The sequence below is a fragment of the Natator depressus genome, chromosome 3, assembly GCF_965152275.1.
Source record: "Natator depressus isolate rNatDep1 chromosome 3, rNatDep2.hap1, whole genome shotgun sequence".
Lineage (NCBI taxonomy): Eukaryota > Metazoa > Chordata > Testudines > Cheloniidae > Natator > Natator depressus.
Genome location: NC_134236.1, coordinates 20,299,133 through 20,313,478, shown reverse-complemented (window position 1 = coordinate 20,313,478; position 14,346 = coordinate 20,299,133). Strand labels below are relative to the sequence as shown.

The following is a 14,346-nucleotide window of genomic DNA, read 5'->3' as shown; positions in this document are numbered from 1 at the left end:
ACACACCAAACTGGTGGATACACAATTACATGCTGCCATGAGTATCATCTCCAGCACCCTGCGTCCGACTCCACTCCCATGGCTTCCAGTTCTGAGCAGTATTGCTCCTCCTCATATCAGACGAGAGGTTGCCACTGGCAAGTTGCTGGAGAAAGAACGCGCCAACCCAAGCCTGCCGCTGCACAATGACCTTTTTAAGCCACCAGCTGCACGTTGCTGTCACGTCACCCATTATGGTCTCATCTGCCACGCCAGGATGTGAGGGCAGAAACACTCTGGCGAGAGGAATGAATATCTATTATAATCCCCAACCAGTCCCTTGTTGCTGACCCCACAATTTGCCCTCCTGGTTTTGACCTGCCCCATCACCGATGGTCCCTGTTGAACAGGTTCCGGACTGGGCAAGGCCTCTGTGCAGCCAAATAGTATCACTGGGGCCTTCATGACAGCCCTTTGTGCAGCTGCGTCACAACACAGATGATGTACATTGTCGATGAATGCCTGCTGACTAGGTTCAGTGATGGCCTAGAAGAACTGCATCAAGCCACTGAAATGCCATTGCTTGGCTAGACGACTACGCACACGCTAAATAATTAAGCGAGGAAAGCTCTAAAGTAGGTTCAAAGAAGACAGGTGACAAAAGCCCACAGGTAAGCATAAAAAAGGCAACTGTAACAGAAGGCTAGATGTTTGGGAGAACTTCATGGGGGGGAGGCCTGGAAAATTACAGTAGGATCTCAGGTGCAACAAGAGAATAATCAGCATGGGAATCTGCTCAATATCTCAGATGTCAACACAAATGCCAAGGGTATGGGCAATAAACAGGAAGAACTGGAAATATAAATACACAGACTAAATTATGACTTAACTGGCAGCATAGTGACTTGGTGGGATAAACCTCATGACTGGAATATTGGTATAGAGCAGTATAACTAGGAAGACAAGGCAGAGAAAAAGGGAGGAGGTGTTGCAAGAATATATACACTTGTTCTGAGGTCAAGGAGGAGGTTGAGAGACAGATCAGTTGAAAGTCTCTGGGTAAAGACAAAAGGGGAAAAAATATGGATGATATCGTGGAAGGGGGTCTACAGTAGACACCAAATCAAAAAGAGGAGGTGGATGAGGCATTTGAAGAATAACAGAAATATCTAAAACACAAGACCCAGAAGTAGTGAGGGACTTTAAGTACTCAGAATCTGTTTGAAAAGTAATACAGCAAAACACAAAATGTCCAATAAGTTCTTGGCATGCACAGGGAACAATTTTTTTTTTTGGGGGGGGGGGGGGGGGACGGAGGGACCGACAAAAAGGATGAATAACCAGATGGGCAGCTATTTTTGACTTAATTCTGACCAACAGGGAGAAATTCATTGCGAATCCCAAAGTGGAAGGCAATTTTGGTGAAAGTGACCATGAAATGATAGATTTCATTATTCTAAGGAGAAAGGGAGGAGTGAGAGCAGCAGAATTAGGATAGTGAAAATCAAAAAAGCAGATTTTAACAAACTCAGAGAATTAATAGGTAAGGTTCCATGAGATGAAAATCTAAGGGAAAAGGGAGGTCAGTAGACCTGGCAGTTTCTCAAGGAGTCAACATTACTGGCACAACTGCAAATCATCCCAATGCAAAAGAAAGATAGGAAGAATAGTAAGGTGCCAATATGGCTCCATCAGGAGCTCTTAAATGACATGCAAATCACAAAGGAATCCTATAAGATGTGAAAACATGGACAAATTGCTAGGATGGAGCACAAAAGAATAGCACAAGCATGTTGGAACAAAATCAAAAAGGCTAAGACAAAATGAGTTACACCTTGCAAGGGACAAAGAAGACAATAAGACAAGGGGTTTTTTAAAATACATTAGGAACAAGAGAATGATGAGGGAAAGAGTAGCGAGGAAAGAGTTAATAACTGATTACACATCAAGAAAGCTGAAGTGTTCACTAAAAGGGTTAATGAGGAGTAGACACTCAGCACAATTAATATTAAAAAAACAGGGAGGGAATGCAAGCCAAAACAGGAAACAAACAGTTTAAAGAATATTTAGATAAATTAAATGTATTCTAGTTGGCAGGGCCTGATGAAATTCATCCTAGGGTACTTAAGGCACTAGATGAAACAATCTTAGAACCGTTAAGAATTATCTTCAAGAACTCATGGAGGACAGGTGAGGTCCCAGCAGACTGGCAAACATAGTATCTATCTTTTAAAAGTGGAACAAAGAGGATCTGGAGATTTATAGACCAGTCAGCCTAACTTTCATACCTGGAGAGATATTTGAACAATTTTTTAAACGATCAGTTTGTAAGCACCCAGAGGATGATAAGGTTATAAGGAATAGCCAGCATGGATTCACCAAGAACAAATCATGCCAAATCAACCCAATTTCCTTCTTTGACCGGGTTAGTGGCCCAATGGATGGAGGGAAGCAGAAGATGTGATATATCTTCATTTCAGTAACACTTTTCACAGTCCCACATGACATTCTCATAAGCAAACTAGGGAAAGTGGTCTACATGACATTACTATACAGTGGGTGCACAACTGGTTGAAAGACCATAGTCAAAGAGCAGTTATCAATGGTTCCCTGGGAAGGCATATGAAATGGGGTCCCCCCACAGGTCAGTACCGGGTCTGGTAGTATTCAATATTTTCATTAATTACTTGGATAATGGAGCAGAGAGTATGCTTATAAAATATGCAGCTAACAGCAAGCTGTGAGGGGTTCCAAGCACTTTAGAAGACTGGATTAGAATTCAAAACGACCTTGACAAATTGGAAATTTTTTCTGAATTCAGCAAGAGGAAATTTAATAAAGATAAGTGCAACATACTTGCTTTAGAAAGGAAAAATAAAATTCACAGCTACAAAATGGCTAGGTAATAGTACTGCTGGGATAAAGTAAGAATGTTCTTAATGTTTTCTCTGAATACTGTGTGCGCAGTTCAATTTTCCCAATGTATTACTCAAGTATCTAGGTGGAAGGATAAGCGTGTGTGATCATTGCAGCGACCCCTAGACTACCGAATGGCTGCCTGGGCACAAAGAATGGCCAACACTTTGTATCACCGCAACCGATGGCCAGAGCCCATCTTCTACAAGGAGCCAGACAAAGGTGTTGGAGAACAAAGAGACTAGGTGACCTGTTTGCTTGGGAAAGAGACAAAGCATGGAGGTGGGGTGGCTGGGCATGACTGAGGCTGGGCTGCTGGAAGGAGTCAGTCTGCTGGTTTGGGAGTCAGAAGAAGAGCCCAGGGCTCTGGAGCCCCTCAAGATGGACTTTGCTATAACTTCCTGGCTTCTGTGTTAACAAGATCTGTTCTACGCTGTGTTCCCGACGACTAATAAACTGTTCTGTTTTACAACACTGGCAGAGAGTCACTGCTGACTGCAAAGTTGGGGTACATGGCCCTTTGTGGGTGTGTAAGGCTTCCCCAGGTGTCCCACCCAGGTAGTCTCACTGTGGGAAGCTCACAGTGTGAACAGGGATGCTGACTGCTCCAACGTCAAACCCAGGAAGTGCTGAAGCCAAGGAGGCTTCTTGCCCTGGTCAGTGTGCACCCTGAGGGGAGACACATTACACTAGTGTCCTGACTGGCTTCATTCAGAGTACTGAAACTGTAACTCCGTGCCAGCAGCTGAAAAGGATCTGAGAGTTATAGTGGATCAAAAACTGAATATGAGTCAACCATGTGCTGCAGTTGCAAAAAAGGCTAATACTCTGGGTGTATTAACAAGAGTATTGAATGTAAGATACAGGAGGTAACGGTCCTGCTCTATTCAGCATTGGTGAGACCGCACCTGCAGTACAGTGTTCAATTCTGGGCACAACACTTAGGAAAGATGTCAACAAACTGGAGTGTCCAGAGGACAGCAAATAAAATGATAAAAGGTTTAGAAAACTTGATGTAAGAGGAAAGGTTAGAGAATTGGGTATGTTGAGTCTTGAGAAAAGAAGACTGAGCAGGGACCTAATAACAGTCTTCAAATATGTTAAGGACTATTATAAAGAGGACAGTGATCAATTGTTCTTCATGTCCACTGAAGTAGAACAAGAAGTAAGAGGCTTAAGCTGCAGCAAGGGAAATTTAGGGTAAATATTAGGAAAATCTTTCTAACTATGAGGGTAGTTATGCTCTGAAATAGCCTTCCAAGAGCTGTTGTGAAATCCCCATCATTTGGAGGTTTTTAAGAACACACTGGACAAACACTTGTCGGGGATGGTCTAAATTTACTTGGTCTCGCCTCAGCACAGGGGATTGGTCTTGATGACCTCACTAGATCCCTTCTGACCACACAATTCTATGATTTCCAAAAACCTAGAATACCTTTGCTCTTCTTTTCATTCTCCCAAAATTCCTATGATAATCAAAAGAAATCAAATTTTTTGATAAAATACTAAAATAATTACAACTTCAAAATTTGCAGCCTAATTCCTATTAAAAGCTCTTTGAAAGAAACCTAAACACACAGGCTAAAGATATCAGCTGGATGTTTCTTCTAAAATAATCACTACTATAACAGTTAATATTATTTAAATTGCCTCCACTGAGTTTCAGAATTTACACTACCCAAAGCAACTGTTTCAGTTCTAAGATACAGGAAATCTGGTTTAAATTGTTCCATATTTGTCATGCCAATTTAACAAACTTTTTTTTCTTTTAAACATAAAAGCTTTAGTTCATTTGTGATCCACTATAACTCTCAGATCCTTTTCAGCAGTATACTGAAAACCTGCGGACACCATAAATCTTTGCTAAAGAGCAGAATTTCTATATTGTGTATTTCCAATGGCCCTGTTCATTTTCTATTCAGCAAAAGCAAATTATTACTAATTCTCTGTATACAGAGAAGTACAGTACAGTAGTACTGTGCAATATTTGTATCAATACACCAGCTATTTTAAGCAGTCATTTCTTCTACATGGTAAGTTTCAAATGAAGCCCTATAGTTAATCTGTACAATCCATACCTTCTTCTTCCCCTTCAGTGGACACTTCGTGGTGGTTCTGAATTCCATAGCTATTTCTTCTCAGTGATTTCCGCCTTCTCTTCACTCGAGAATACATGTCCATGTTTTCCTAGAACAAAATGAATTTGCTCATTAATCAATGGAAAGTAGTGCTTTCCATCTTCCATGTGCTTTACCAACAAATAACCGAGAGAGGTAGGTTAAGTATTCACATTTTACAAATGAGGAGGATTGAGGAATGACTCTCCTAGGGCCACAGATTGTGTCAATTGCAAAGCCTGTGTTTAGAACTCAGGCCATCATGGTGCCTAGTCCTGTTTTTGGACCACTAAACCATGCTTCCCCTCCAATTTAACAACACTAGCACGATATGAGAATGTGTCAGTCAATTCCCCATTGACCAAACAGGATGACATATTAATTTCTTTCTAAAGTTAAGTACACCTAGCTAGTGTCAGTGTTTATTTATAACAGTCAGCATTACCTAGGAGTTGAAAAATGCTTTAGAATTTTAACATACTGTAGGCAACTGACCTATGGAGAGTTATAAAAATATACATATAGTGACTGGATGTTACTTTTATCCAAAATTTGACAGATTCTGAACTTACAAATTCTGTGTCTGTCCACATTCGCAGCCGTTCTACTTCTCCAGACCGCCTATTCCGCCTGATGTTAATATTGTCCATTTCTTGTAGTACAGCTTCAGCAGTACTAAATATACACAATATTTAACATAAAAAAGACAAATATTCAGACTTAAAATAGAAGAGCTTCAGAAGTTTTACACATATAAATAATTCTATGTAATGCACTACACTCAAATTATAATTTATTTGAATTAAATATGGAATAAAATCTACAGATTAACTACAATTTGATTTCAGTCTCTCCTGCAACTCCTTGAATCCATCAATTAAACTAAAAATAGTCATCCGTAACAAAGAAAACTGAAAGAAGAGGGTAAAAATATACAAAGAGTCTGCATAAGAAAAAAAATGATTATTTTATGGGCTTTGAATCAAACTCTAATACCACATTTAATTTAAAATGTGCGTTCTCTTTGTCAGTTGTGGGGGTTAATTTTTAAATCTGGAGAGTCTGAATGGTATACTTCGGAAAAGTACCAGACTGACAGCCTGTGAGCCTGAAGCTTTTCATCCACATAACCAGAGTAGCACAGGTAGCAACACTGCACTCCTGTAAATGTTCCTCAGTCCTGTAAGCTCTATAAAACTTCAACATTTCTCTGAGGCAAGGGCTAACAAATAGAGATTTTGTTTTTAAAATAACCAAAGATGTGAAATGAAAGAGACATATATAGAACTCCACTACTCATTAATTTGCCTCTGTTGCATCACTTAACTTAATCATTGTATAATTAGACTGCAAGCTCTTCAAGAGGACTTTTACCTTAAATGCCTTTAAAGTGTTAAACTGATGGTGCTACGGACTGAGCAGGACAGGCCACTTCTCGGGAAGGAGATGACAAGTCATCAGCCAGGCCAAATCCCTCATCTACTTATTTGTCATGACTGTCAAATTATTGCTAGCTGTGGTAAAGGTTTGTGTACTGTGGATATTTGTCCGCTGGAAATGTACTAAAGCTGCATAACAGTTGGAAATGGTATCAACTTTCAGTCATTTCCACTCAGCACTTTAAAGGTAAATCTAAAGTGTGAAATCCTGAAATCAATGGAGGTAAAGATAACTACAGTACAGATCCATTTACACGCGAATCCGCTTAACGCACGGTAGCGCCATGCCTCCCAGTGCTACCTATTTAACACGCAAGACTCGTTAACACCCGGAACAGGAACTTGCTATGTAGCGCTACAGATTTACTCACTAACTCACTGACATAGAAATCGACAGGAAGTGCAGAGCGGAAATGTGTTGTATGTCTTTACCGATATTGGTGAAGACGTATCACACACGCTTAGTCATGGTCACACTAGAGAGATATAGAATTATAGCAGTTATATAGTAATACATATACTACATTAGAAAATTTTAACAGTAGGCCTAATATAATGGCAGAGGGCAAGCGTCAGCATTCCTACACTGTAGAAGAAAAGCTAGCTGCAATAGATCGAGTAAATAGCGGAGAAACTGAGGCCAAAGTTTCAAAAGCTATTGGGATTGCTGAATCTACTCTCCGAGGATGGCTAAAAAACGAATCTAAGCTGAATGGCTTTGTATAAAATATCGATTCTGTCACAGGGCTTAAGCGAAAACGTGTGCACTTTCGACAAAGCCATGCACACATGGTTTGCTCAGAAAAGGCTGAAAGGAATGCCGCTAAGTGGGCCAATTCTTCAAGCCCAAGCAACAAAATTTGGAAATTTAACAGGGGATGAATCATTCCAAGCCAGCAAGGGGTTTATAAGTAGTTTTAAAAAGCATCATGGCATAGCGCAGGTATCAATTTCTGGAGAAAGCTGATCAGCCGATGAATCGGCTGCAAACGTATTTCCCGCCGAGTTAAAATCTATTTTACAAAATGAAGACTACCAAGAAGAACAACTTTATAATTGTGATGAAACAGCTTTATTTGCAAAACTGCTACCTGATAAGACTTCAGCCTTTAATTACGAGACAGAGAAAACAGCTGGATTTAAAAAGATTGAAGATCGTGTCACTCTTCTTTTTCGTAATAAGATGGGCAGCCATAAGCTTGCCCCTCTTCTCGTTGGCCGCTTTCATAACCCTCGCTGCTTTAATCACCTCAATAGAGCCAAACTGCTAGTAATATATGCTAACAGCAAAAATGCTTGAATTACAAGACACGTATTCGATGACTGGTTCCACAACAGCTTTGTTCCAGCTGTTCGTAAGCATCTGCGGTTGAAGACACTCGAAGCCAAAGCACTTTTGCTACTTGACAATTGTCCAGCCCATCCTCCAGCCGAATCACTGGTATCGAGCGATGGAAAAATTCAAGTGCTATACCTCCCATTCAACACAACATCAAAAATTCAACCTTTAGACCAGGGCGTTATTCAGAATTTTAAAAACAATTATCGACGGGAGCTGATTTCGGCGATCGTGTCTTGTATGTCTTCAGGCATTTCCGAATTCCTGAAACAGTTAAACATGAAGGAAATTATTTAGTTAAAAAAGCTTGGGATGGAGTAAAACAAAAGTCCATTGAAAACTGCTGGATGAAGGTCTTGGTGATGCCTTTTCTGTCAAAGACGGCTCAGACTCAGAAAACTCCAGCAGTGGCACTCATTCAGAGCCAGACTTTGAAGGATTTTCGGAAGAAGACGCCCTACAAACACGCACGCAGACAAAAAGAGGATAAATGAAAACTTCTCTTTCAAATGATAAAAGATTTTAGTTTGGATACGTCGCCGGAAATCATTACCGAGTCGCTGGAGATGGATGAAGATTGCCCAATTTCAGAATTTCTGTCCGAGGAAGAAATATTAACAGGCTGCAAGGCTACGTCGGACCGCGAAAGTGATGGCGATGACGTCGTTGAAAAGGTCAAAACTTCAGCCACAGAAGCCCTTAGTGCTGTAGAAACTGTTGTAAGATTTATGGAGGAGCAAAAAGTGGAAAAAATATAGAAATCATTCATCTGCAGCGAATGACAGACTTCATAAGGAAGAAAAAAAAATACGAGCCAAAAAGAGCAAAAATAACGCCGTTATTTTCTGTTAAGTGAATCATAGACACTTTTTTCAGCATGGCCCTCTTAACGCGCATTCCGTTAACACGCGGTCGTGATGGCTTGACTCCCGACATCCGCGCATAAACGGGTCTATACTGTATTTAGAAGTCTGGTGGAACTTTAGGGAATTGTTGGAAGATCGTCATTCCCTGCCACCAAACATGATAGTATGTATATAAAGGTGTCACACTAAGGAAGAGAGAAACCCCTTCAACAAGAGTCAAAATTAAACTCAAAATCAAGATATTATAATAAGGAAAACAGAGAGGAGGAAAAAGGACAAAAGCTTAATATCATGCAGAGTTTTGACAGGACAACAAACAAATAGGTTACGCATTTAAACGTAAGAAAAACAGAAGTTTGAACCTAAATGAGATAATAAGAGACTTGAACCAACACTACCAATTGACAAAACAGAAGATGGAAATAAAGAGTAGAAAAGCATCAAACGCAATATGTGACTGATACCATAAAGTTGAAGAAAGTGATTAGTGGCAAGTCTTGTCAATACAGCTTTAGGGACTTCCATGGATCAATTTATTATTGTATACTTGTGTAAATACTAAGTTTCTCTCTATTTAAGTTGCAAAAAGCCTTATACGATTTCTATTACATGGAATGGAACTGTTAATATACAAAATAAAAAATAAGAAAAATTGATGAAGGTTTTGCCATTAACGTTAATAGTGACAGAATGTCACCCAAGGGCTTTTTCTCCCTTTGAATTTATAATCAATACTACTAAGTATTTCTGATGCACAATGTATCTGATCTGGATACATTCAATTCATTGTTCATAATTTTGGACACTTTGGATCAATGTAAACACAAATGCAGGCATCAGTATCACGATCTTATATTACCATCTTTATAGTAAATTGCATTTGAACTCCTTTTTTATTCAATTCCTCTTGCTCCTCAATATAGTATTAGGAAAGCAACCAGGGAAAAACTCACTCAAGAGAAACTTATAATTTTTTTTCCACTGTACTCAGTAACTACCTGGTTACTGAGCACATTGAAAAAAGCAGTTTCTGTGAAAAACTAAAGTTCAGCAGAATACATTTTTTATCAGTAATAAAGATCATACTTAGCAATTACAGAACATTTTTCATGTTTAGAACATTTTGCAACCACAGATACTCAGTATCTCTCAAAAGGTAGATATTATACCCATTTTATAGAAGAGAAAAGTGTGACAGAGAGGTTAAGTGACTTGCCCAAAGCCACAGAGGAAACCACTTTCAAAGCAAGGAATTCCTGGCTCCCACTCCTGTGTTCAGATCAACAGACTGTGCCTTCCTCTCTGATCAACTTTATCTGCACTGTAAAGTCAAAAAGTGACACCAGTCCTGTATGCAGTATTTCATTATTAACAAGTGGTAAAGAAACAGGTACGAACTTGTTGACATTTTATAATTCAGCCATACAAGCAAGATGTACTTAACTTCCAACCATTGTTGATATGGTTGATCACTTATTTAAATGACATTTAGATAGAAAGCCATGTATTGCAGTTCTAACTATTTTTAAAAAAACATCAGGATGCTTTGTGATGTGTACAACTGAAGTATCCACACATACCTGTTTACTAGCTGATCAAACAATAAACTCTGATTCAAAGTTTCAAATCTGTTTTTCCTGGACCGACAACTTTTTCTCACTTCTATATCTCCGTTTATGCAAGCATGGTCCCCATCTCCCTTTTTTTCCCCTCGAAGGGAATGGCTTTTGAGAGCTAAGAGAAATTTGTATTACTACTTCAAAATGCAGGAAACAACATTTTTACAAACAAGAATTCAATGATCAGATTACTTAGCAAGGATAAGAAACCAAATGATACTAAGATCCAGAGTCAGTTTCCCCATGAATGTGCATCCTGACATTTACTGTAGTAAGGGATACCTGTTTTAAGTCCCTACTAATGTTATTTTACTAACTGTACTTCTGTGCCATTTGGGCTAGTTACTTTTACATAAATATATACTATTTTGTGGTAAGCTTGTATTTGAACACCAAAAATTCAGTATTTTAAAGTTAACATTATGACTGTCATCCTCCCTTAGCACAGTTTCAGTTCTTACACTTTCCTTAAAGTACAGTATCAAAAGGTTTTATATTACTGATAGAGTTTTATTTTGCATAGAAATCTATTGTATGTATGCTATCTGTCCAGTGCCTAGCACTATGGAGCCCCATTTTAGATGGTTCTTTAGGCACTATAAAAGTAATTAATAATGTTTACCAAAATACTTAATGGAATTGAATATACTCACAGACTCAATACAGAACTGAAGGAGAGAGAAATTAAGAAGTATAGACATGAAAACTGTATACATTTTCAGTTGAGATTTGAAATGAACTGGCAAATTCCTAAGGTGAAGATTCACAGGAACACTGTTCCAGGTGGCAGGAGTGATCTCTGTAACTTCTTCTAGGCAGGGCTGGAGCAGCTGTCAGCCCCGGGGCTGCCCACCAGAACAGCTGACCAGCGGTCAGCCCCAGAGCCACTGGAGCAGCAGCCAGTCCCGGAGCAGTGATCCCTGAATCAGCTGACCAGTAGCCAGCCCTGGGCCCACTGAAGCAGTGGTTGCCCGCTGCCAGAGCAGTGGCTAGGGGTGGAGCAGCAGCAGTTAACCCCTCCCGCAGGAGCACCTGTGGGGCTGCGCAGCTGCAAGCTCCAGCAGTCCTGGCAGTGCTCTGTTTGTCCCCGTCCTCCTCCCATGGTATTTTTACTAAACGTCAGAGACAGGTTGCAGGTAGAGCCCTGCTAATCTGTGGATATCCACTTTATATTCATGGCCCATGTTTGCCGATCGGATGTGGATACAAATTTAGTGCCCACCCCGGGCTCTAGCTGCAGGCTTCCATGAATTTTTGTTTATTGCCTGCAACTTGTCCCTGACTTTTACTAAAAATACCTGTAACAGAATCTTAACCTTACTCATGCCCAAAGGAAGCATCCAATAAATTATTTGAAGGACTCTGAGAGAAAACAGTTTCTTGTAAACACAGGGAGAAACACACCAATGAAGGTGTCAAAATATATACATTTGAGAATCATCAATATAAAAGTAGTTAAGATTAAATATAGATATAAAATAACCATAGGGAAAACACTCACATAAGCTACGTCCAGTTGGTAATGTAGCACCAGCCTGAGACGTTAACCTGGAAAACAATTATATTAAATATGCAAAATATATCAACCTTTTATTTACTATATAAAAGCTACAATGCAACCAACACTTTTGAAATAGAAACCCTTAAGTGTTATACACTGACCATAATTTAAAGCATTTGTAAAATATACTCTCAAGAATTTGGCTCGCATCTGAAGTTGGAACTGAAGTTGGCATTGGCCACTGTCAGAAGACAGGATACTGGGCTAGATGGACCATTGGTCTGCCCTGTCCTTGAGTTCTTAACATTGTACTAATATTTTATTTTATACCAACAAACAATTTTAACTAGTATCACCATACTGAAAAAATATATCAATATCTGTTCCACTAATAGGCTACACCACTTGACTTATGTCCCCTCCTGTTAAATAAGCCACACTCAGGTTCCACAAACTGTGGTTCTGCTGTTACTCAGAAGCAAACACCATTTAAACTCTTATTGTTTCGGTGGATAACTGAAACCAATGAAAACAAAAGCAATAAAAACGTGCAGGGCAAAGTTATGAAAACAAAAAAATTAAATCTATTTAACAAATCTAACAACTGAAGGGAAAGAGAATGACAAATCAAGATTACTTAAATCAACAGTAAAAATATTACCTAAGACCTCAATCGTATGTATTCTGTGTTTCTTTTTTTAAAGTTAGTTTTCCAAAGGAAAGTTGACTCCCACGGGGTTGGTATGAGAACCAAAACATGATCCAACTCTCTTCCAGCAATTACATGGGTTAACAATTATTGTACCATATATTCAGTCTTGATTTTTACATTAGAGTAAAAGATTATATTTCTTATCTGTTAAGACTAACTTATTAAAATATAAGTTAAACTGTTAGAGTTAAAATGTACAAATGCCCTAAAATCATGATAGAATATTAGCTGAAAATAACGTGTTGGTACCAGTACATATAAAATCAAAATAGATTAGTCAAATCAAGAATTTATATTCATATAGCTCCTGTCATCCTGAAGGATCTTAAGTGCTTTACAATGTGTATAAGGACCACTGAATTGCAATAACTATTGTGCACACTGGAAGGCGGTGGGGACAACTGATTTTAGGTTAGAAAGTGAATAAATTAACCAGTTGAAAAAGGGAAAGGGAAATCATTTGACCCAGGCCCCCCTGTCCCTTTACTCTTGCAAAAATTTCTACTTCTGAAGAGATGGATTTAAACTAGGACATGGGTTTCTGCTATTATTTACCTGGGAAAAGGATACCAATTTTTCATAAAACAAGGGACTCACCATGGTAGACCTCGAAACTTTGTCACAGTGATGGATAAGAACACATAGGAGAATGGCATCTGCAAATCATGACCCTCTCAGGCTTTTTTGACAAACAAACATTAGTAATGGCTTTATGGTCACATGTATTTGTTGCTTAATACCAAAAAGCAGAATCTCCACACAGGTTATTACGCATGGCTATTCTGGGCTTGTTTAAGTAGCCCATTGCTAAGATTTTATTTTAATCTCAGTTTTCTACTTTAAATCTAGTTTCTGTAACAGACCAAGATCCAGTCATCAGACACATTGTAGCACTTCTTAAGGAGCAATGATGTTATCTCCTGTCCTGGCCAAATTTCAGTTCAGGCAAATTGAGTTCACCTAAGTGATATTCTTCCCAGGTCAATTATAAAAAACCCTCAGATTTTATTTAAATTAAAATACACGTTTATTTTTTAAAAATAAGTTATTTAAATTTGAAATTGACAACCTATGTGTAGGCCTAAACTTATTATAGTCTATTATAATTGTTTACATTAAATACAAAAAATAATATTAAGCAGTACATGTTTGCTACCCATTTTAAAGAAAGTCAAACCACTGGACTGGTGGAAGTCACAGAATAAGCATCTGGAACTGGAGTTTTCTGAAGTGATCGATGTTTTTGATAGCAGTCATCTCTTCTGCAGGTGCAGGGAGAAGATTTTTTTTCATTTCACTTTATTCAAGTAGTTCAGTTCAATGATTAGTTCATTCAAAGTTAAGAGACCAATTGGGAATTGAAAAAGCAGGAAAGCTTGCTTTCCTCTTACAATCTATCAATAAAAAATTAGGTCTGAAAGGATGAGACCTACACTAGTTCTAAAATCTTGATGGACAGGTGACAGACACTACCAGTTCAATTCACTAACTATAGATAACACTTTTTTTTTTTAAAATAAAAAAAGTTATATTTTACATTTAAAACTGTTTTGATAAACTTTGATACTTTTTGTGTATCCAACACATTAAAGGAAGTTTATTAAAAAAATTTTAAAAATTGTGCATTTTAATTGTATTTGAATTTCCATCCAAAGAGAGTTTGACAAATCACAAGTAAAAAAAATCTAATAATTAAGAAATTCACCATTTTCGAACATAATAAAAATGTAAGACCTAAGAATATGAATAAATTCAAGTTAGCTATGTAATTGTTTAAATAAATGTGTGTCAATATAGTGTATCCCCCTGATTAGCAAAAAGAAGCATTAAAAATTTAGCATAAAGACTATATGGAGTT

General features: G+C 38.4%; 1 protein-coding gene across 2 annotated transcripts in view; it reads right to left on the bottom strand.

The window, feature by feature from the left end:
- Positions 1-14,346, bottom strand: part of ATAD2B (ATPase family AAA domain containing 2B) — a 170,917-nt gene that overhangs the window by 131,530 nt on the left and 25,041 nt on the right. For both annotated transcript variants that reach the window (XM_074947518.1, XM_074947519.1), the window contains exons 3-6: positions 11,777-11,823; positions 10,237-10,390; positions 5,585-5,687; positions 4,974-5,082 (exon numbers count right to left, since the gene is read on the bottom strand). In XM_074947518.1, coding sequence (XP_074803619.1) covers positions 4,974-5,082; positions 5,585-5,687; positions 10,237-10,390; positions 11,777-11,823 — 413 coding nt within the window. The remainder of the gene's footprint in view (positions 1-4,973; positions 5,083-5,584; positions 5,688-10,236; positions 10,391-11,776; positions 11,824-14,346) is intronic.